Source organism: Melospiza melodia, chromosome 4 (genome assembly GCF_035770615.1).
Source record: "Melospiza melodia melodia isolate bMelMel2 chromosome 4, bMelMel2.pri, whole genome shotgun sequence".
Lineage (NCBI taxonomy): Eukaryota > Metazoa > Chordata > Aves > Passeriformes > Passerellidae > Melospiza > Melospiza melodia.
Window position 1 is genome coordinate 84,003,401 of NC_086197.1, and position 23,575 is coordinate 84,026,975.

Consider the following 23,575-nt stretch of genomic DNA (forward strand, 5'->3'; position numbering starts at 1 on the left):
CTATTCTTTGTTTCTGTGTTGTCTTTGTGTAAATGGGAATTGATGATAGATGCACTGGGGAGTGCATTGATTTCTTTTATTCCTGGCCATCTATCATGGGAAAGAAGGCTCTTCTTTTTGAGGATTTTTTTTTCCTTTTTCAAATTGGAATGCTGTGTAGCTTCTAAATTCCTTCTATCACCTTTGCTGCTCCTGTCAAGGGATGGAAAAGGGTCAAGAGGCCAGAAGTGTAGCAATATAAGAAGGGTATTCAGAGAAGTGCAAAAAGCAACCAGTGAGCACCATGTAAAGACCATGATGTGTGTCACTACTATAGACATATATAAAAACTGTGCTATAAAAACATATGTTCAAAAATAAACATTTTTGTTTGAAGACCTTAAAATATATGCAGACAGTGAAATGCAGATTTGGTGAATTTGGTCTGTTCTCTGAGATGCCAGAACTGGTCCCTGGTAGCACATGGGACTGTGTGCAACATGTGGCATACAACACCTCTCCTACACCCACAGCTAATTGAAAAGTATTCTGGAGATTATACTTTTATTTCTTTTGCTTAACATTGGCAAGCACTGTTTTTTCTGCCCAAGAGGAAAATCGTTTCCTGCTCCCTTGTTATAATTGGAAGAGCTTTTTCTCTCTCTAGAGAAATTCAGGGCAGATGCATAATCTAGATGTGCTGAATTTGACTTCTAGTGGACCCTTGTCCTCCAAGGAGAAATAGCAGCAGGGATGCAAAAACTATTTCATCTAGTTTATTATTCTATGAATAAGCACTTTAATCTTTCTGAACTACTAGTTACAAAAAGGGAATGGAGAAAAGGCTGCTGGGGTTTTTTAATTCTGTGAGATGTCAATTGCATTTAACAATGCAAAGACACATCCTGTGGATTGGATGCTTTGTCATGGGTAGCAATGTTTAACAGTTTGCCTACAGAATGTATTTATTTAGCTTGGAACTGGGAAGTCTTATGAGGAGTTCAAGTCTCTGTAGGAAGCCAAGGTGAATGCATAGTCCCAAAACTGGAAAGATGCTGGAGAGCAATGAATGTCAAATGATGTCAGAGTAATTTTTCTTGGGTGGGAGCAATGTGAAAATGTCATCTCTGTCATGGGGGCAGCTCCATATATCCTGGTACAGAGGTGTGTTTTTAATCAAAACAAGAATGCCTTTAGTGACAGGACTTGAACAAACACAGGCAGTGACTACAGCTATATACATAGCCCTTTAATACATGTGATAACAGACAAATAAGGCATGAAATAGTGGTAATCACACAGGCACTCATGCCTGTGGGATTATAATATCTGAAGAAGAAACTTTGATGATTGAAAGTTCATTTGAATGAAGGGCATCACTTACACTTAGCCTTTGGTAAACATTTCATGGAAAACAGGGTGGCTCAGGAGAAGCCATGGATGGATATTTTGTAGAGATTGGCCCACAGCCCAAATGCTAAATAGCATTTGGCTTCTCATGTGGAACAATTTTGCCACAGGATATGCTGGGCATTACAGCATCTTTGAAGCTAGCAGTCATGCAGCTATGAGCATATTTAAGGTCTTTATTGGTTAGGATGTTGGTATATCCATTTTCCTCCTGTTTTCCTTGCCTAAATTCTTGCTTAGAAAAAGCAGAAAATTAATGTTGTGATGTCACTTCGAAATACCAGTTCTATTATCTTGATTTAATCTGTGTTTTACTTAGAGGGGTGTTGCACACCCAGCCTTGCCATGGGTGACTAAGTGTACTGTCCAACATTGTGTGTATAAGAATCTTCATCTCTAGGTGGAGATGAACATTAAAGGGCTTACTTGGTGAGTAGGAGAAGAAAATGGCTTTAAAAACTGCTGTTGCTGGACTATATCAAGAATTATTTCTATACTGGAAATACAGAAACTGCTGTACTTCCATTGAGGGTGGAAGTATAAACTCACACGTTTTGTAAGCTCCTGTAAACTTGTGAATGCTTAAAGCACAAAGAATAAGTCTCCTCATGATAGCTTCCACTGGAGGGAAATAGCCTAGAAGAGGAGGAGCTGTTGACTGTTCTTCCCTTCCTTCCTCTGAAAGAATTTCAGTAGGAAGGAGAGAGAAATCCAAGCTGTTGTCATTCTTGTGGGAGTAGCGCCATCCAGGACAGGCAGAGGGAGGGAAGTCTAGTGCTGATCAGTCATATTGCATGCAATTTCTGAGAGGCATTCTCCAGCTGAGTCCTTGAAAGATTGGCACAGTAGGAGAGACAGATGTACCAGCATCGAGATAACCTTATTAGCTTGCCAAAGATTTTCGTTAAAAGTAATTTCCCATTTGGATTTGTCTTTGTCATGTGTGTCTGATGTGTAACCTGCTTCCTAGTGCTTGCTACACATCTCTTGCCCCCAAACTACTGACTGTGAGCTCTGCTGCCTTCTGCTCAAGAGCCTGGTAAGCAGCTCCTGATTTCAGTGCACTCCAGGTATCAGCTGTCACACACACCACAGCTCTCCTCCTCTCCCAGAGCCTGCTGTTAAGCATGTGGGAAAGCCTTACACAGGAGCAGCAGAATTTGAACGCTTTTGAAAAAGACAATATATTAAATTATGTGGGGCAAGGAAAACAAGACAGCGTTCCTATAAAAAATAATTGTAAGGAGACGGTTTAAAACCTGGACTATGTAGATGTTTTCTTTAAGGCAGAATGGGCTGTTAATTTTCAGACAAGGCTTTTCAGAGCTAGGCTGTAGCTTATTTCCTATATCTAGCTTCCTAGAAGGAAGAAGTAAAAGGTTTGTTTTCGTCTGTAAAATAACCACCCAGAGCCTCAAGTCTGTTTTAACCTTTGGTTAGTTGTCCAGATACACGTTGTCCTCCTAAGCCCCAAACCTTGGTGGGCTCGTGTTCACTGCCCAACCTGTCACAGTGAAGGTGCTGTAGGAAAGCTTTCCACTGCATTAATTAGATAAACCTGGTGTACCAGATTAATTAGATAAAACCTAGGTACCAGAAGGCACCTGTGTGTCCGACACTGAAGAAGTAGCTACAAATAAAAAGGATAAGATGCTCATACTCAAGACTTAGAAGATAGCAGGAGACAATGTACTTAACCTTTGGAGCAGAAAAGAGGAATCAAGTAACCATTATGTTATCGCCAGGTGCACTCTAGACTCAGATGGCTCTGGTCAAAACCAGGGAATAGTTCTTTACATCCACAGTGAAGTTCTCAAGAAGCTCAGCAAGGCCACTGAGAAGGTCCTGCACCTGGATCAATGCAGAGTGGGGATTGAATGGATTGTAGCCTTGTGGAGAAGGACTTGAGAATGAAACATTAGATGTGAGCTGGCAATGTGCACTTGCAGCCCAAAAAACCAATAGTGTCCTGGGCTGCATCAAAAGAAGTGTGGCCAGCAGGTCAAGGGAGGTGATCTATCTTCCTCCAGTCCACTCTTCTGAAATTTCAGCTGAAGTATTGCATCCAGCTCTGGGGTTCCCAGTACAAGAAAGATGTGGATCTGTTGGAATGGGTCCAGAGAAGAGACATGGAAATGATCAGAGAGCAGGTGAGGGCTGGAGTTCAACTCTTTTGAAGAAAAGCTGACAAAGTTGAGGTGGTTCAGCCTGGAGGACACTCCTGAGAGACATTTTTTGTGGACTTTCAATATATAAATAGGGCTTATAAGAAAGATGGAGAGAGACATTTTTACCAGGGCCTGTAGGGTCAGAGAAAGGGGCAACATTTTTTAAAGTGAGAAAGGGTAGTTTTAGAGAGATAAGGAAGAAATCTTTTGCAATGGCAATGGTGAGAGACTGGGACAGGTTGCCCAAGAAACTTTTATGTACCCCATCCCTAGAAATATTCAAAGCCAGGTTGTATGTGGCTTCAAACAACCTGGTCTAGGGAAAGGTGTCCCTGCCTATGTCAGGATTGTTGGACTAGATGGTCTTTGAATGTCCCTTCCAACCCAAACCATTTTGTGATTCTCTAAAGGTGAAGGTTGTCTTGTCCCCAGCTGAGTTGTGATTTTGTATTAGTGTATGAAAATATCCTTGCTACTCACTTCTTTCTAATACCCTTCTTGCAAAGCTGTTTGAATGTCTGTCCTATGGGCAGGAGATTCACCCAGCACAGAAACAATGTCATGGGATGAGGTTTTTAGCCAGCCAAGTTCTTTGACTGAATCACAGAGCAGCCAAGCTGAGAGTTTTGTCAGTGCAGTGAAAGTCAATATGTGCTACAGACTTAAGACAGGAATCAATGGATTTAGGATCTGGGGAGAAGAGAGGGGATGATGTCTAGGAGGTAGTAACACCCTTAAATTAGTGCTGCCATTGAAGACTGTCCTGTGAAAATCCAGCTGGAGTCACAGAAAGGCAAGAGAAAGGCAGGAAGAGCTGAGAGATGTTCATTCCAGTTTCCCATGCAGCTCTTGCATTGATGCTCTGCCCAGAATCCCTACAGAGAAAACCTTTAAGGGCAGAACTCACACAGCTCTGTTAATAACAGATCTGATGTGTGAAGCCATCCAGTATTCACATCTCTCTGCTTTTTCTTATTGCTCCCTAAAACAGAGTGCTATATATGAGCTTGCTTTCCTTGAACTTCTTGGTGTGCCTACCATGAATGAATGTTGGAGGAGTGCAGCAAAGTCACAGATTGCTCTGGCTCAGCTTCTCTCTAGCATTGCTTTAGAAGATGACTGTAACCAGTTAGCCTTCTCCATTTGGATTTGATTACTTCCAGTGCTGAACAGGATATTGCCTGGTGATATTTTACTATGCTTGGTGATTCTATACAAATTCTAAACTGAAATTTTCTCATCCTCAGGGTAAAAAATTTGTGGTTGGAAACAGCCAATTTGAATTTGAAGCTTCTGTTGATGAGTCAGATGAAGGAAAATTTTCATTCGTGAGTAAAGAGGTAAATGTGAAAATGCTATTTGCCTACCAAATATGCTCAGCTCTTCTAAACTGTAGCCACAAGTGTCCAGAATTACACAGGTAATATGTATTTCCCTCAGAAAAGAAAGTCACCTCTGATGGAGATTCTCCTTTGGCAGTAGTAGTCAAAGGCTACCATTTTGGCTCAGAGCTCCTGGAGTCTCCCCTCAAAGCCCTCAATCTTTCTCCCTGATTTCTCTACCTGTGTAACCCATGGAGTTATTGAACTGTCTCTGGAGGAATTTGAGACCACTACTGTTTTATTCTTCATTTTTTATACAATCTAGTGAAATCATTGATGATAAAATGCAAGAATTTCAGTGCTCTCCCTCTCCGCATTCCACTTCACTCTTTCCCATTTTGTATCTGTAAAAATGGGAATGGTAAGAATGGTGACAATATGCTGTTGCTTGGCTACCTAGTAGTTATGCTTCTTTCACTCTCGCTTTTTTACTGCAAAAGGAAATAATATTTTAAAAATGGTCTATTTTCTAAGCTCCAAGTTTGACTCACAAATGTTATGCTGACTTTATATCTTACAAGCTCACTAACTAGTTTTGAGAATTAATGAGCATTTCTGCATCATCTGTGCCTAGCACAAAGCATTTGCTTTATCAAGCGTCTGTATTTTTATTTGTTCTTCTTGTTTCCCAACAATTGTCATTGCTGCTCTTTCAGCATGAGCAGAAGCTCATGTCTTGGAGCATGTGAACCTTGTGATTTGGCTGTAAAATGAGGAGGCTGCACTGTTAAAGATGCAAGAGATTTCCCCTCCATGTGGTGCGAGTCTGCTGTGCCCACAGAAGTAATGGGGCCAGATGGTGTGGGAAGGGAGAACTCAGCAGGGTCAGCAGCTAAACTTACTGCCTCTGAACAGCACTTTTGCTGCTTTGATACTTATAACCAAATGTAAATTAAATTAATGAAAAGAGAGTACTCGGATATTGCCGTCCCTTGGTACTTGAAAATTCTGATTGTGAAGGATTAGGTTCATTAAAACATTTTTCTATAAATGTATCTGCCCAAGATACATTTATAAAAAAGGCCATAAGGCTTGGGAGAGTTTCTAAAATCCTTCACAGGTCTGATTATTGAGAGTCATAGAAAATGCATGAAATTAACCTTGTCAAATGAAGGTATAAATATCTCTATTATGTCATCTTTTCTAGTTTTCCTATAGTGCAAATGAGACCCTACAACTTAATTTATCCATAAAAACAGATAAGGTCAAGATTGACAGCAAACTGATGGGTAAGTGTGAAATATGGGATTAAAGGGAGATTAATTACTGTAAGCAGAAATCAATTCCTTCATAATTTGGAGTCTTGTTAATAAGAATGTTTGTAGGTTTTACTGGTTTGGGTGAAACAATTAAATCTGACAGATCGAAAGTTATTAATGTTAAACTAATGCATTAAACATCTGAGTTGTCAGCAAGTTTTCCAGGGACACCAACCAAGCTGTGTGGTGCAGTGACATGCTGGAGAGAAGGGATGGCATCCAGAGGGACTTTGATGGGCCCTAGGGCTGGGCCTGTGCAAACCTCATGAGGGTCAGGAAGGGCAAGTGCAGGGTCCTGCCCATGGGCTGGGGAAATCCCAAACACAAATACAAGCTGGAACACGAAGGGACTGAGAGCAGTCCTACAGGGTGTGACAAGGTGGAACCAGCAATGTGTGGGTGCAGCCCAGAAAGCCCAGTCATGTCCTGGGCTGGATCAGGGGCAGCGTGGCCAGCAGGGTGAGGGAGGGGATTCTCTCCCTCTGCTCCACTCTCAGACACCCCACCTGCAGTGCTGCACCCAGCTCTGGGGCTGCCACGTGAGAAGGACATCATGGACCTGTTGGAATGAGTACAGAGCAGGAATGGCCACAAAGATGATCAGAGAGCTGGAGCACCTCTCCTATGGGGAAAGGCTGAGAGAGTTGGAGTTGTTCAGCCTGGAGAAGAGAAGGCTGCAGGGAGACCTTATTGCAATTTTTCAGTACTTAAAGGTCGCTTATAAAAAGGACGACAAACTTTTTTGCAGGGACTGTTGCAATAGAAGAAGGGATAATGGTTTTACACTGAAAGAGGGTAGATTGAGACTAAATATAAGGAAGGAGGCTGGTGAACACTGGCACAGGTTGCTATGATGGTTTCAGCTGGGGTAGAGTCAGTTTTCTTCACAGTGGCTGATACAGGGCTATGTTGTGGATACCAGAGAGATGGTAGATGCCCCATACCTGGAAACATTGAGGTTCAGGCTGGATGGGCCTCTGTGTAGAATCACAGAACCACAGAATTACAGAGTATCCTGAGTTGGAAGGGACCCACAAGGATCATCAAGTGCAACTGCTGGCTGTACACAGGACAATCTCAAAAATCACTCAATCTAGCTGAAGATGTCCCTGCTCATTGCAGAGATTTGGACTAGGTGACCTTTAAATGTCTCTTCCAACCCAAAGTGTTCTGATTTTATGATTTTATAATTTTCAAGATTGCTTTTGCTATGAAGTGCAATCCTAATAACAAAGCTTCCCAGTTCATACTTAAGTATGAAAATTAAACACTTAAGCATTTTGATTTTTTTCTTTCAATGATCTTTGCCTTTCCTCAATGAACTTTCCTTGTCAAGCAGCAGAAAGAGGATCCTTGTCACAGCCACTCATATGGACTTTACCTGAAATCTCATTTCCTAGCTTGTCTCAGTTCAGGCAGGTTCTGCAGTCCCTATGTTAGCTGGCAATCAAGAAAACACAGAAACATTCAGTGTGTTTTCAGCTCATTACTCTATTAATTTATTTCTATTAAAAATAAATTAAAAATTATAGCACAAAGACTTGATCTCTGAAATAAAAATCTCTTTATTAATATAAATTTCATTTCTTTTGAACATACAATAATGAAGCAATGAAGCCTAGTCCTGAGGTAAGAAAACTCCTTTAAAATCAATGGAGCAGTATCTAGGACCCAGCTTACATGTCTTTGGACTGACATTTAAGGCAGAATATTGCAAAACCCATGAGGCAAGCCTCTTATGTACTTGCATGATGGGACAGCATCAGGAAAATACTAGTACCCCAAGTAATTTCCTCTGCAGAATAAATCTTCAGACCATTTTTCCAACTGTACAATATTTAAATTTATTCTCTTTCATATTGGCAGCATGACCTGTGTTTTAGAAGATTTTCCTTATGGTTCTGTGTGCAGTGTTAAAAGACTAAAAGAGGACCTGGCATGAATTTTATAGGGAGGTCATATTACAATCTCAGACTGTCTTAATTTCCATTCCAGAGGCTGTCATGCTTAAAACTGCAGAATTTTGACCAAATATTCCCAACATCTTTTTTCCAAGTCAGGAAAAAGCATTAAAACAAAACAAAACATAAAAAGAAGCTAAATTATTAAAGAAATGTTATCATTCAAATTGAAATATAGAACACTTCCAAGAGGGGACTTGAAAAATTATCAACAGATGTCTCTTTTTAGTATAAAAGGGATTTTTTAAAATCCAAATTCTTTCTGACTTTCAGACTCCCTTGCCATATGAAATCCAGTGTGTAATGTGTTTTTATGCATCTTGAAAAGAATTGGCTTTGGGTATATGGCTGCTGCTGAGAAGCACCTTTGAACCTGCCAGTGAAAGAACCCTTTCTTTGTATGACACTTAGTGAATACTAAGTTATGATAGCATTTTTACATCTCCAGCCATCAGGGGTTCTGAACAGTGTGAAATCCAATATATCCCTTTTATCCTTTGTCCTTTTATCGATGATATCACAGCTGGTATCTCAAGGTGATGGATAAGAGTCTGAATCTAATGAGTAGCTTGCTGCTGGTACAAATAATGAGCTGATCAGTGAACAAGGGGAGCAGTTAATGCTTTGAGGCCAGGGCTTTCTCCATTGCATTTCAGCAACTGGATGTGAGGGACATCAAGACTTTGCAGTGCTGACATTGTTTGCTGAGGGGTGGAATATGAATCCCTGTCCAGCCAGCGAAGGATAGTGAAGTAATTCAGTAAACAAATTCCCATGCTGTACCTGGTGGCCATGTGGCTGTCTAGGTGGGAAATCTGAAGTCTGGGAAGCCAAGGGGAAGATTTGCTCAACAATATTTCCTGTTCAAGTGCCTGTGCAGTAGCAATCTTTCAGAGTGCTGGAATAAGAAAGCAATCTGGTTCCTATAAAAGCGATTCCCAGTGAGGAAACTTGTCCTTCCTTGCCTCTGTCCACAAAGCAAACAACAGCATACATGGGCTGTCAGCCTGGTGCTTTTCCTCAGCACTATATCCACAAAACAACATAAAGATGGGTAACTGACCCACAAACTGCAGGAAATATGACTTGATTTATGTTTGTTCCTCAGTGCCTTCCATATTGATGTGCTCAGTTTGTGAAGCAAATTATGCTACTCCTGCCTTGTGCTCATCAATTCCTTGGAAGTTCAAGATAGAGATTGAATCAAATGGATGCTCTTTCTCATTGATTCATTTTTACAAAGTCCCTTAGTTTTGCATGCACCTCTAGTGTTTCTTCAACTGATTTTGTGCTTGTAAAGATGCTTGAAATCAAGTGGATGTGCTGACTATAGATAAGAAAGGGTTAAAATCAGGCTGCATCATTGCATTAACTCTTCATTGTAGGGGAAAGAAAAAAACCTGTTTATTATCTTAAAGACTAGCTGTGAATCTGAATGCTGAGGGGTTTAAACATACAGCATTTAGAGAAAATCTGCCTGTATGGGATTACATGTTCTCCTGCAAGTGGCAGAGGTTAGCCAAGACTTGGGCATCTGCAATATTGTTCATGCCTAGCGGGAGAATAAGGCCGCTGCTGAAAAAATAATGGAAAACTAGCATTCTCATTTTACTTTTCATTTCACTAGAAATCTGACATGGTAGTCTCTTGGAATTAGATTTCAAGAGCTACTGCTGCTGCTGCTGTTATCTAGGAAGATGGCAAGTGTATTGAAATGCTACTCACTGGAGGGTGATTTTGCCAGTGTCCTTTGTAAAGCCCTGCTCCTCTGAGAGTAAAAGCTCATTTTAAATAGATGTGTTTAATGGCCTTTACTGTATGCATCTCAAAAGGATTTACTTTTGTCCACATCTGTTTACTTTCCTTTATTTCCTGCATCTTTTAACTATGAACCTCTTTTGAAAAGAATCCAGTGTCACTAGGGCTACTGTTTCTTGGGACTTAATGAAGGGAAGGGGAAGGGGAAGATGTTGAGAGTCTGTCTTGTATAACCCATTCCCATCTGCAAGCACATTTAACTCTTGAAAGAGCACAGGAGGAAGCCTAAAAAGCTTTCTGCTGTTCTGGTAAGTTAAGCTGATTTACAAGACTCAAAAAGTGGCAGAGCCTGAGTGGCAGAGGGTGAGAGGCTGTGTGGCCAGAAATACAGAGCAGCCAAGAGTGGAGAGAACCAGGGGAAAAACGAGCAGAAAAGCAGACAGCAAGATGTTTTCCTCTTTGCAATAATCATCCCACCTGTCCAGGGAGGCACAGCACTCCCATGCTGGGTAATCTGGGCAACTTGCTCACTTTCCCTAGAGAAACATGTTGTATCTTTTCGGTCTGTTTTCTTCTGGGCTAGTTCTCAAGTGCATCTCCATATGGTTTTTTTGTAAGCCCAGGCTCTCCTTATGGTGTTGAACGACTGAGATATGTCTCAAGGCTTTGCATCTATTTGGGAAAATTAGTTTGATTCAGTGACTGTGCGTCATGCTAGAGATTGATGAGGGCCAAAACAAGCTTAGTGTCTGGTACAGTTGGCCTCTGCTTCATCAGTAAGAGAGATACAACTATCAGATTTGATTTCTTGGCTCAGAAAAGATAGAACTAAACCCCCCTACAAAAGGGACAAGGTGTACATCAGGATGACAGTTCAAGACAAAAGGGAAAATAAAAGCAAGAAAATAAAGAAGAATGAAGAAACACAGAGGTATTAACTTGAACAAAGGTTAACATTTTATTAAGTGTTAACTTTCTATTTGGTTCAGGCATGAGTGATGATTATGGAAAGTCCCAAATGTCCTGGAAACAGCCTACAAAGGCAGCTCTCTTCCTTTAATCCTGCAACTGGCAGAGGTCCCATGCCCACTGATGTCCACCCTTACTGACATCCATGCAGAGTCTATACCTTCCATATCTGACTTGGGATGCTCCAAGGACCTGATTTTTGAATTAATCTTTAAACAATTGTATGTGTTATTGAGGTTGGTCAAAGTAAGGACTTTGTACTTGAATGTTTTGACAGTGCTTGAGTGACAAAAATATATTTGCAGGCTAGTCATACTCTGCACATGGATAAATGTCAGGTTTTTCCATAGAGAAAAAATAAAATTTTCTCTCAGCATCATTCAGGGGTTAAGAACAGACCGTACATATTACTCCTGTGACTCCACTGAACTTTATACAGAGGTTTACTTTTCCTTCCTAAGGGACACTGAATATCCTTGGAACAGAGAGAAACATCTAAATATGTTTGCTGTTCATCTTTCAGTGACTCTGTACAACTGCTCCTACGGACGAAGCGACTGCAGCCTGTGCCTTGCTGCCCCACCTGAGTACAGGTGTGTGTGGTGTGAGGAGGATGGCAAGCCCAGCAAGTGCCTCTATGAAAAGCTCTGTCGCGCTGCCCCCACCGACACGTGTCCTCCTCCAGAAATCACTGGTGTAAGATTGCTTTTTTCTCTCCCTACCAGCATAATATTTTTCAGGAGAAAGCAGCCGAGTGAGCTCATACTGAAGGGCAGGTTTTTTTGCTTAAGGAAGCCTCTGAAATAGCTGAAAGGAAATAATGTCAGTAGTGATGTGTGAGAGAGATTTGTAAGGACTCAAAATAAGAGACTGAATGGATTCTTTGAGCCTCCTTGTTTTTCAAGCCTTGTCCTCGCTGTATCAGAAGCCAGGGTAGCAGTGCATGCTCAAAACATGGCATTTGATTCTTGAATTCTTAGCATGGATTTTTTTCTCTCATAAAGTCCTTTCTACCTGAAATGAGTCTGTAAGAGAGGTTCACTCTTCCTGGAACTACAAGTACATAACAGGTTCTTTTACAGGCTTCAAGCTAGACTTTTAAATAGTATTTAATAAGGGAGCAGATTTTTTCTGTGTCACGAAGTGTTTTCCAGGTGTCAGTGATATTTTTCAGTCCACACCAGCATCAAATCCAAGGCTGTAGGAACTGAATGTCAGAAGTCAGAGAGGCCAAATGTGCACCTGACTTACTCTGCAGTTGGAGCATTCACTCAGGGTGAGGGAAGGTTGTTGTCCACTTTGGTGGGTCAGCAGGCAAAGAAAGTCATAAATCCATGTCCTTTCCAGAAACAAGCCTATGCTGCTTATATGGGCATAATTGTTGAGAAAAGAGTGATACATGCTTCCACTGGGCAAATCTAAATTTCTGCAGCAGTGGTATCAGTACTTAGAAACTCAGACACACTGTTTGATGAGAACACATCCCAAGCCATCACAAAATGTGGTAACTGTGTGACACAGGCTAAGAGTTGTAGCAGGGATGTTTCACTCAGTAGGAACTGTGTCTGAAACCTGTGGCTCAAAGTGGCAGAGACACTGCATCCCTGGAGACTGTGCAGTCAGAGGTGCAATGTGCCTGCTGGCAGACCTGCAGAACACTAAGGAAGGTTGGCCATGAGGGTACATCTGAGAAGAAACAGCTGTTAAACAGTTGAAATCTGCCAAGGAAGGTAAATACCCTAGCAGCTTGACAGAATGTGTGGAGAAGAATACTTGTGTAGTATCTGTGCCCAGGTAAACATGATTTGAGAAAAAAGGAAAAGGAAAATCTTTTAAAAAAGTGTTTTCACCTGGGATACTGTTTCTACATTATGGTGGACAAAAAAAAGATGCTAAAATATTTTTGGTTTTCAGACCTTACATTAGCTTTAAATATGAACATAACATTTGGAAAGAGCTAGACAGACAGTTGAGTAATGTTTCAGCTGGTTTGTGTATGGGTTGGGTGCAGATGGAGAGCCAGTGGCCAGGCAGCCAGCAGAGGCAGCCACATCGCTGTGCTCAGCTTGCCTAGACCTGAGGGACTGATTTTGATGGAGCAGGCATTGAAGTGCAATCTCACTCTTCTCGATGGCAAACTTGCAGCCCTCCAAAGCTGAAGACCTGAAAAGGTCTTGCTGAAGGTGCTCCAAGCATTGTGTAGGAAAGCAGGTTAGCCTCCCAGCAAATATTCTGAACTGAAGTGTCTGTCAGGGCCATATTTCAGTCTGAGCACTCCACTGCAACTGCATGATCTTCTCTGTCCTCATTTTATTTGCAAATTACTTGGTTAGCATCAGCCCATGCTGCAGCACCCTACCATGAGATGCACTAAGGGAAATCAAGAGACTGGAGGAACTTTTGAAAACACGATGTGGGGCAACACTGCGTGTTAGGAAAGTGCACTGCTCTGCTGTGAACTTAAAGGGATAAAATCACAACAACAAAATGCTGGAAAAGCTCTGTGGAAGGATTGTGAGAAGAGTGTAATGAATTTGCTTTTCACAATCACAGTACTTCAGTGGAGGAAGCAAACTTAAAATAGAATAAACACCAGGCAAGAGTTTTGTACATAACAGTCTGCCACAGGAGACATGAAATCTTCAGCTGTTGAATGCTAGTTCTGAGCTAACAGATGATTAATTAACATTAAAAAGTTGCATAGCTTGTTTTTTGTTTGTCCTACAAGAAACATCTGCATTTCAAATGTTGGTAAGTCAAAGTAGCTTTAAATAATATAGAAGAGTAACATAGTCACTGCAGTATTTAATTTTGCTTTTTTTTTTCCCCTGTCCCTTATGCAAACAGATTGAGCCAAAAACTGGACCACTAAGTGGTGGAATTCTTTTGACCATAAAGGGATCTAATTTGGGAATAAAGGCAGAAGATGTAAAAAATATAACAGTGGCAGACAAGGAATGTCTTTTTAAAGAGGAGTTCTACTCTGTTTCCACAAGGTAATTGATGGATGCTTTTCACAAGATTTTAGAAGAAAAAAGGAACCTCTGTGCATTTTCAAGAAAAGATGATCTTCTTGTGGTTACAAAAGGTTACCATTTGAAAAAATAGCTATTGCTATGATATACATGCAATATTTCATAGTAACATGTCTGACTCTTTATTGTTATAGATTGTAATACAGCAACAAATTTACAATGGTGTACTACCATCCTGCTCCTGATTGAAGTTTTTTCCTTACTTGATTGAAAAGCTTTCATAAACTACTACTGCACATACATCAAGACTATTTGTTTTAAATTAAAGGCATTCTACATGTGCATCTAGTCATTAAAACTTTGCTACATCTGAACTACAGTGAAGGCAAGCATACAAGATTTATGGGAAAGTAGGGAAAACAAGAGGAAGCTTAAATCTGCTTAGTCCAGCCACAGAGTTTCTTGCCTGGGGACAGGGAGGGAGCCCAGAGCTTAGGTTTAGCTGTAGATGACTAAGTTTCATCTCAAAGCCAACAAGTCCATGGATGTTGAATTGCCTAAGCAGGTTGGTAGATGTTTTGTGGATTACCTGTCACACTCTTAAGCAGTGCCAAAAATTAAAACTGAATGCCTAAATTCTTCTAGGTAGGTATCTATGTGTTTACTACAGATTATATCAAGCTTCTAATTTCAAGAGGGAAATACCCTTTTTATATTAGGTGATGGAAAGCATAGCAGGAGTGTTCAGTAGCAATATTAAGAGTAATGATGGATTTTTCTTTCGTTCTCTTGAAAGCTGCAATTGAAACCTTGGCTTTCTTTTACTTCCTATAATTTAAATTGTAACACAGTAACTTTTTGCTATTTCTGTGGCATGTTTTGAAAGTGACTTTGAAGATACCTAAGTGATTTTTTTTTTAGATTTTGAAAAATATTTAACTTTAGTCAATGCATGGATCAGGCATTTAGAAGCTTCCCAGGTCTCTAGGACTGAAGAAGGTAAAGAATAGCTGTTTCTTTTTCACTGCTTCCCAATTTTATTGCCATCACTCCTGCATTTACATGTACTTCCAACCAGTCATCTTTCCCCACTCCCTATTTTCAGTGTTTGCAAAAGCTACACTGAATTGCGACATAGCCTTACAAGAATTTCCCCATCCTCTTGGCTTTTTCTAAAGCTTTTTGATATTTTTAAATACATGGAAAGGAGCCAAAACCGAGATGACTGGTTCCTTGTATCATAGCAACATTACTGGTTTCCTAAGTTCTGGCAATGTAGTAATGGGTGAGAACAAACGCAACTTGCATCATGTCATTTATCAACAAATTAGTGGGTTTTGAAGGATGTTCCTGGCTAGGAAAGCTTAAAAAGAGAAGTTGTCAAAATCTTCAAATAGCTATCTTTAATTTTCTGTATTTATCTCCCTCTGTGTTTTTCTTTTTTATTACTATTACCTTCTTTTTATAAAATTAAATTTAAAAAATAAATAAAAGTGCCTTGTCTGGCTCCCCTATCCTCCTTTAGTTAAAAGCTAGTCTTTTTAGGAGACAGTGGCTCCCATGCACAGCAAGATTTAAGACACTTAAGGGTGCTTTCTGGCTCTGTGGTGATTTAATTGTTGGACTTGGAGAAGTCATTATTTGTAGTTTTCCATTAGAAGTGTGGGGGAAGGGAGGCAATGCCAGCGCTGGGAAGGGAGGGAACTGTTCCAATTAAAATCCCTGCTACGATGTTTCCCCCACAGCCCCCGGCCCCGGCCCCCGACTGCTTTCCCCAGCCTGACATATGGTAAAAATTCCTCCAAAGGCACCATTTCCTGTTTCTGCCTGACATGAAGATACAACTTCCAAGAATACAGTAGAGAGATGATGAGGAACAGGCTCAGGCAGCCATACACATGCCAGGACATGCAGGAATTCCGAGAATTTTGTCCATTTGCCAGTACCCAGGAAAAAGTCTGGAGTGATCTGCAGAGGGACTTGACAATCCTTTTATTATAAGTCCTGATTTAAGTACATTATACCCAGTAATTTGGAGTCATTGAGGGGTTTTTTGCTACTTCAGGTTTTTTTAAGAAGTCATGCACTGCTTAAAGAAGAATAGCAATAATCCTGGAGGGAGAGAGACAGAAATGAGCAGTGATCATAGGGTGTGGCCTATATGAAACTGAGCAGGCTATGAGCACTATATACCTCCTTATCTAACTGTATTATCAGCTCTCCATTAAGCATTTGTCCCAGTTTTCAAGTGTGTCAAATCCTTATTGCCCTTTCATGCTATCATTCTGTGGTTTACCTGTTTGAAATAATAATTTAAACATCCTAGCTATCACTCAGCAGCAGTGTTAGTTCTAAGGCAGCATTCTCTTGGCCAGTGCTCCTTGACCTCTGATTTTGCATGTGTTTTCTGTGAATTTATTTTCAGAGAACAGTAATTCTGAAGGGATTTTGATCATAGGTGTGAAAAGGTTTGAAGCTGAAAGGTAGCAAGATGCACAACAAAATTATCAGCAGTTAAAACACACAAAATTAAAAGACAGCTGATGGTCTGATGTTTGCATCAAGGAGGTGGGGGCTCTTTTGTGGGGTTGGGTTTTTTTAACATCACAAAGTCCACACTAAATCTTGTGTCAGGTTCAACTGACTTATGGGGCTGAATTTGAGTCTTCTGGGAAGGCACTTATACTAACAGTCTGCTGAAGTGGCTGTGTACAGTGCTCAGGTTTCAGTTTTATCAACCCTTGGATAGACAAGCAAACTATTCCTGGGTGATTTTGCTGGGAATCTGAGGCAGCACTGGATTACACGGTATAGGATAAAGCAAAGTTGGTGCTTCTGCTGGCAGTGTGTGTGGTAGCTCACATACATTGCCCTGGCATTGCAGCTGTCACTTCTAACAGATAAGCTTACATTCTTTCTTTTTAGGATTGTGTGTCAAGTTGGACCCATGAATGAACCACAGCAAGGTCAAATTGAAGTTAACATCAATGGAAAATTAGGTAGATCACCAAGTGAAGTGTTGTTTACATACCAGGTAAGTGCATTTTTTTTCAGAGACCTGTTTTATACTTTGTGTATGACATAAGTTAAAGTTAAGCACAGAATTGTTTGTTTTTGTTGTACTGTTTCATCAATAGCACTGCCATTGAAAAATATTAGAAAACACTTAATTCCAGCATTTCTATATTCAAAAGGTGAACGAAAAATCAATTCTGATCAATAGATTAAAAGTCTCAAAATAGGATTGTGTCATTTTCCATCTAAGTTAAAAAGATGTGGTAAAAAAGCAACGGGAATAAACTTATTCACTAGTGACATAATATCTCTGAAGTATCACTATTAAATAAAAAAGTCAGCACTGCAAAAAATTAGGTATTCTCTAGATACATGGTGCACTATTTTAATCATGGTATTTAGTCTAGGCAATTTTCTTAATTAGAAGAATGGATGCAGAGCAGCTGAAGAATAAGTAATGAAGGTACATTAATTTCTTTAATAATTTATTTCATTCAAAAGTATGGCATGCAGAGCCACAGACAGCGTGATGTGTGTTCATATTACTTATGTGCCTTGTTTTCAGTGTGACTATGAAAGAGAATTTCATTTCTGTGTTAATTTGCTCTAAACGTGGCCCTAGCTTATAGCTGGTTTAGCCTGTGGTTTTAGCAGCACGTAGCTTTATCTGTAGCTATGAGGTCTTCAAATTTTATAAGATCATGTGATAGTTGAGAGGTTTAAATAATATCAGTCCCCATAATGATACTTAAAATTACACCTATAAAACTATAAAACATAACTTGTGTGCTAGGCTTTTATCTTCTCCCTTATTTAAACTTCTGTCTCATTAATTCTTGATGTCTTTTGAGAAGTAAAGGAAAGAATTCAGCAGTGGAATAAGTCGAGAATGACATTTAACTGAGAAGAGGATATTCTTGTTTTCACAAAACAGGCTAGAAGTGGGGTTTCTGTAATTTCCAAGCAAATACCTCCTCTCTCTGGTGACACTGCTGCAAAAAACAACTACCCTTGTTGCTTGAATATGTCATGTGTTCCTTTGTGGAAATGTAGGATATGATCTTAACCAGAGAACAATGATATAATCTCCCATGTGTATGTTTGTGGTCTCTAGGACAGAGACTATGACAGTAAGACCTACGTGAGGTTTTGACATGAATCTGTTGGGTGTGTTCTGCACCTTCTGTGTATAAAGATCTTCCCATGACTTTTATGGAAAACATGAAGTTATTATGGAGTGGGTTGAAACCTGAACCACGTAGGCTTTGGAATCTTTGGACTTGTTTTGGTGTGATTCCCTCCCCAGCACATCTGAAAGGGACATAAGGAGCCATTGCTTTTGGCCACTTCAGGGAAAGATTCTTAATTGCCTGTCATTGAGGTGCTGGGAGAAGTGGCTGAGCACGAGCATTACCGAGGTGGATGTCTTCCTGCAAGTCCAAGACTCTCTGTGTGTCAGTCTCTGCCTGCATTGAGACCACTGAAAAATCAGACACCTAAGCCAACTGCTGATAAAGAGCATTTTTATTTACTGCAAGACTCTTTCCATGTGGACCCTTTTTACAATATGGAAAGCAATGACAAATTCACACGTTAAAATTGATTATATTGATTTCTAGTTTCGTTTCCCTTAATTCCACAAGAAAATGAAGCCAACTTTGGACTGTAGGATTGAAGTCAGTATGGGGTGTCACACTGATGTGCACCTCTACAAGTGTGGCACAAATGCTTTGGCATGAGAACAGACAATCAGAGCAGACAGTTGCATCAGTTAATGTTGGCTTAAAAGCTGCAGTCTTGTTTCAGTGCTTTTTTCAGACTTCTTTCAGCAGACATGCAAAATCTGTGCTTTATGTAAAACCTCTTCTACTCAGTATATACGAAGGAAAGAAAATAATCTTATTTCCGAAAACCCTTCTAAAATAAATTTTCCTCATGTATTTCCCTGTTTCTTTGGCACATGGGATGGATACCCTTCTGCTGGTCACTATTATTGTTTTTACTGTGAGCTCTGACCACTTGAAGCAGAATAGTTTCATCTTTAACAGTGACTGTTCTAAATGCAGTGTGTGGCATGACAGGGCAGAAGCGCACAAGGAGCCACTGGAGATGCTCATCCTGGTGTGTCTGTGTGTACCAGAGGTATCACCATATACCCCACTGCCTCAGCCTCGTACACGTGATTAGTATCTGCCACCAAAAGCACTTATCAAGTAGATTGGGTATAAAAAAGAATTTTTTATATGATGAGAGTGGTGAGTCACTGAAAGAAGTTGCCCAGAAAAGCTGTATCTGCCCCGTTATTGGAACTGTTCAAGCCAGGTTGGATGGGACTTGGAGCAACCTGATCTAGGGAAAGGTGTCCCTGTGCATGGCAGGGGTGTGGGACTAGGTGAGCATTGAAGGTCCTTTCCATTCTGAACCATTCCATGATTCTATAAGTAGTACTGTTTGGCTCTTGTTGATACCCAGTCTGAACAGTAGGTGGATTGATGAGAATCAATAGTCAGAGCAACTTGGGGCTCAGACTCATGCTTCTTTCCTGTCTGCCAGCACAGAGCATTTCAGAACTGACAAATGTGCAAGACCTTCATTAAATGGGTCAAAAATCCAGTTAAAAGATAAGCCATGGTTTCAATTTAAAATTATTTCTGAACAAAAATGCCTTGGTCCAGAAGTGTCTGTGCTGTACAGTAAATACTCTATTTGCTGCACAACAGGAGAAGAAAGCTTTATGTCTCCCTACCCATCACAATTTCCTCTATCCAGCCTGAGTTCAGTTCAAGTAGAGTCCCAATGAAATTAAATTCTGATAACCCAGTCATCCTCTGCTGACATTTCTATTGTTTCACTATAAGCAGGCTCAGGCAATAACCATTCTCCTGTTTAGTGAAATAGAAATGAACTTCTGCTAAATTTTAATATCCAGCTATGCAGTACATCTGGAGCACTGACAGCTTGGCTGGTCTCTGAGCAGGTGGAGCAGTAACATGGCTAAAGGCCAGTCCTGCTTTTTCATTTGTTGTTAACTTTATCTGATTTGCTTGTTGCTATGGCAGTGAGAAGCAGTCTCAAAGGAAGGAGTTAAGCTTTTCCAATGTGTATGGCCCAGATTTGCTGATCCCATACAAGTGCTGATTCTTTTTTCAGAACACCTCTTCTTTAGACTCAAGGCACCAGGACAAGAGCTTGTGGCTGGTTCTGGCACCTCCAGCATTTGTCTGAACAATTTTGTGAGGTTTAGGCTGTGCAGGTTAGAATGATTTTTCAGAAAGCTCAAATAAATCTAAGATGGTGAAATTAGAGGTAGAACTTTGCAAAAGTATAATACATTTCTGAGGTGCTGAAGGTAGTTTAGGAACTGGCTTGGAAAAAATTACTTCTTGTAAACCAGGATGTCTATTTTCCTAAATGAGATTAATAACCAAAAAGAGGAAGAAGGGAGGATAAATTAGAGCCTGACCTGAGAACAAACATGAACATTCACCATACTGGAAGTTTGAATGTGAAATGAACAGCATAGTTACATTTAACAAGTGCACTCTTCCACCTCAATCTACCCCCAAATGTGACAGTTTCCTCTTACGTGCATCCATCCTCTGCTTTGCTTTGTGATGTTTGAAGCAATTGCACTGAAAGCTCTCACCAGATCAGTGCCTCAAGGCTTTAGTGGAGGGTTTCAGCTCACTCCTTGATTTTTCACCTTGAGTTGTTGCTTCAATTTTACATTCCTTTTACACTGTAGCTGGGGGCTTTGGGTGGGGTTTTTTGTGGGGAAAATTACATGCTTGTTGCCATTATGATTGATGCTGATAAACCACACATCCACAGAAGTCTGGATCTGCTTCCAGAGGTTCTTATTTTATTCTTAAGTCTTGCAGTACATCTTCTTTGTGTGTCAGGGGGACAGGAGAGCTCCTGGATAGCTGAGTTTTAGCAAAGTTGGCCCTTATTCATGTGGCTATTGTTAGTCTTAACTCTCTGTCCTCTGAGCCATGCATTTAAATACATGTCCCACCATCCAGTACTCATGATTTTGCTCAAGAGCTGCCAGTAAACACTGGATGCATGATAGTGCAGACTTTCCAGTCATGCATGCTCCCATTTCTTCATCAAACCTGTCAGAAGAGCTCTGTGGTGTTTTCAGAAAATCATGTGGTGTCTGCCTCGTGATAAAAAGATGCTGCTTTCAGTCCAAAGAAGAAGTTGTTTAACATACCAGCCCTTTGCTGAAGTGTCCCATCCACAGCAGCCAACACACAGTGCACATTGCCAGGCAAATGCTCTGCCTTGGCACCTGGATTGCCTGGAAGCATTTGATCAGCTTACATGCTGTAAAGTTTGGACAAAGCAGCCCTAGAAAGGCAGGACTCAGCTCCTCATCTCTCTGCTGTTGCAGGAACTCACTTGTGTTATGGTTGCTGTGATGAGGAGAGCTAGGGGGTCAGGTCAGCCACTGCGGTGAGCACCAGACTGCCAAGAATGCACAGTGGAAATTCTCCGCTTGAATATCCTGTGAGTGGGTGGCTTGTCTGAAAAAACAAGAAACAGGCTCCCTTGAGTCTGAGAAAGGAGGGAAGTTGAGGGGGAAAGAACAGATCCTAATGGCTTGAGTTCCCCACTCAGAGGTTTAATTTAGCTCCTGTGGTTACCTTTATTGTCCATGAAATGACATTTTGACCTCCAAGAAGCTGGCTGGTGTATACAGCACTTCACGGGCTATGCCTTTTATTTTTGTGTGCATAACGTGCAAGAGTTGGCAGAATAATTTGGCTTTCAGTGTGAGGCAGATAATTTTGGTTAAAAATTACTTTTTCAAGAGCCAGAACTTACTGCAGCTGGAACCAGGATGAGGAGAGGGAAGGACTTGTGAAGGAAAGATGGCTGTGATAAAGGCACAGCAACAACATGGCCTGTACATTCATGAAAATCTTATCCACATCTATGTGCACTGTCATGAGGTCTTGGAAACAGCATCCCTGTTCTCTGCTTGTGTGGAAGCACAGGAGCCCATTCCTACTTGTGAAGAAGTGCACTTGCATCAAAGGCAGACCCCCAAATGGAGGTCAGTGCCTGCAGGAGCCAACAGAAGGGAGCTTAGGTGGCTTTGCCATTTGCTGCCCATCATGTCCGTTTGAACACCTCCATCTGTTGCTGGCTTCCCCTTGTGCTGCAGCTGGCATCTCTCAGCATCACGGGGCCACACTCTGACACCATCCTCTCTTCCCTTCCCAGTTGTGTCTCTGCTTGTGATCTGGCACAGTTGTGCTTTTTCCAGCATCCCCCTCTGAAGCATAGATTTCATGCCAAGGTTTCTGTGCATCTCTGTTAGGTTCCTCTCCTCTGGTGCTGTCCAACTGTTCTTGAATTTTGGGCCCCTCTTGTGATCCACCAGTAGCTTCCTTGGTGGTTTTTTGTTTCTCTCTTTGATTTTCTACCTTAGTGAAGGATAAAGGGCAACCAGTTTTATCTCAGTGGTGCAGTTCACGGGCTAGAAGCTGCTTACCACAGATGGACACCATAGTAGACAGTATCCCTTATTTACAGAGTCATGTCCAGGAATTCTTCTGGGAAAGGAAACTTTGTATAGATGATGTTGTGCTTGATGACAGACAAATGGAAAAGCAGAGAAATAGATAAAGAAGACATGCAGAACTTTGGTGATGCTCCATGGGTGTGCACTCCTCTTGTTCTTGGATGGTTTGTAAGGGACCAGAAGTGAGTTGGCTGGACATGACAGTGCAAACAGGAAAGCTGCAGAGCAAACAAAAGAAGTGAAGAAGAACATGAATCTGTTTGGAAAATCCAATCTCAGATGCAAGATGGGTGAGCAAAAAAGAGGCTGGGGGAATGGTTCTCTTTTACACCTCTATATTTTTAATTGCAAAGAAAATTGTGAAAAACCAGGAAACAAAAAAAAAAAAAAAAAAAAAAAAAAAAAAAAAAAAGGAAAGAAAAAAGGAATAAACCCATTGCTAGCTAGGTAAAAGATGGGCTTTGATTTGACACCAGCAGACCACAGAGATCTAAAATGCTAGGAGCTCTCTTAGAGAATTTTCAGACTACAAACAGTATTTTTTTACTAAAATAGAAGCAAAAAAAATCTGAAGAAATAAGATATCACCTTCCTAACTCTGCAAAAAGACTAATTGCTACTCATAAAATATTAAAGATTTGAAAGTTCATTGTAGATTAATAAACAGGATAAAAAATGTAAGAGCTAAATGTGAATGCTCAGAGCATCTGCAGTAGCTGTGTAAGAGCAGCAGCCATGTACACTGCTAATAAGCAAGTTCATGTCTAAATGTGATTATAAGTGGAACAGACATGGAGATAATTTACCCTCTAGCATACAGAAAGCATGAAACTACAATGAAGAATACACAGCATTTCTGTGAACAGATTTTTAAGAAAGGGGCAAAAGATAAAAACAAAGCAAGCAAAGAAGAGATTTCTGGCTGTGATGAAAAATACAGGACACTGGAAAATGGCCTGAACGTGAAGTCACAGATATACTTGGGCCAGCTGGAGCCTTTTGTCAATATTTTTCTTTGGTTTTTTTTCCAGTACTTCTGTGCTGATGAAGCAAGGATAATACAGTGGCACACAAGAATCTAAATGCCACATTTGCATTGGTATTACTAGGAGGAAATATAAATTTGCTACTAAACATGCTGTCATTATTTGAACATTAGGTAC

General features: G+C 40.7%; 1 protein-coding gene across 6 annotated transcripts in view; it reads left to right on the plus strand.

Moving 5' to 3' along the window:
- The window catches only part of PLXNB2 (plexin B2), a 252,000-nt gene that overhangs the window by 189,045 nt on the left and 39,380 nt on the right, over positions 1-23,575 (plus strand). For all 6 annotated transcript variants that reach the window (XM_063155404.1, XM_063155401.1, XM_063155403.1 and 3 more), the window contains 5 exons: positions 4,805-4,897; positions 6,087-6,168; positions 11,410-11,582; positions 13,734-13,882; positions 16,787-16,895. In XM_063155404.1, coding sequence (XP_063011474.1) covers positions 4,805-4,897; positions 6,087-6,168; positions 11,410-11,582; positions 13,734-13,882; positions 16,787-16,895 — 606 coding nt within the window. The remainder of the gene's footprint in view (positions 1-4,804; positions 4,898-6,086; positions 6,169-11,409; positions 11,583-13,733; positions 13,883-16,786; positions 16,896-23,575) is intronic.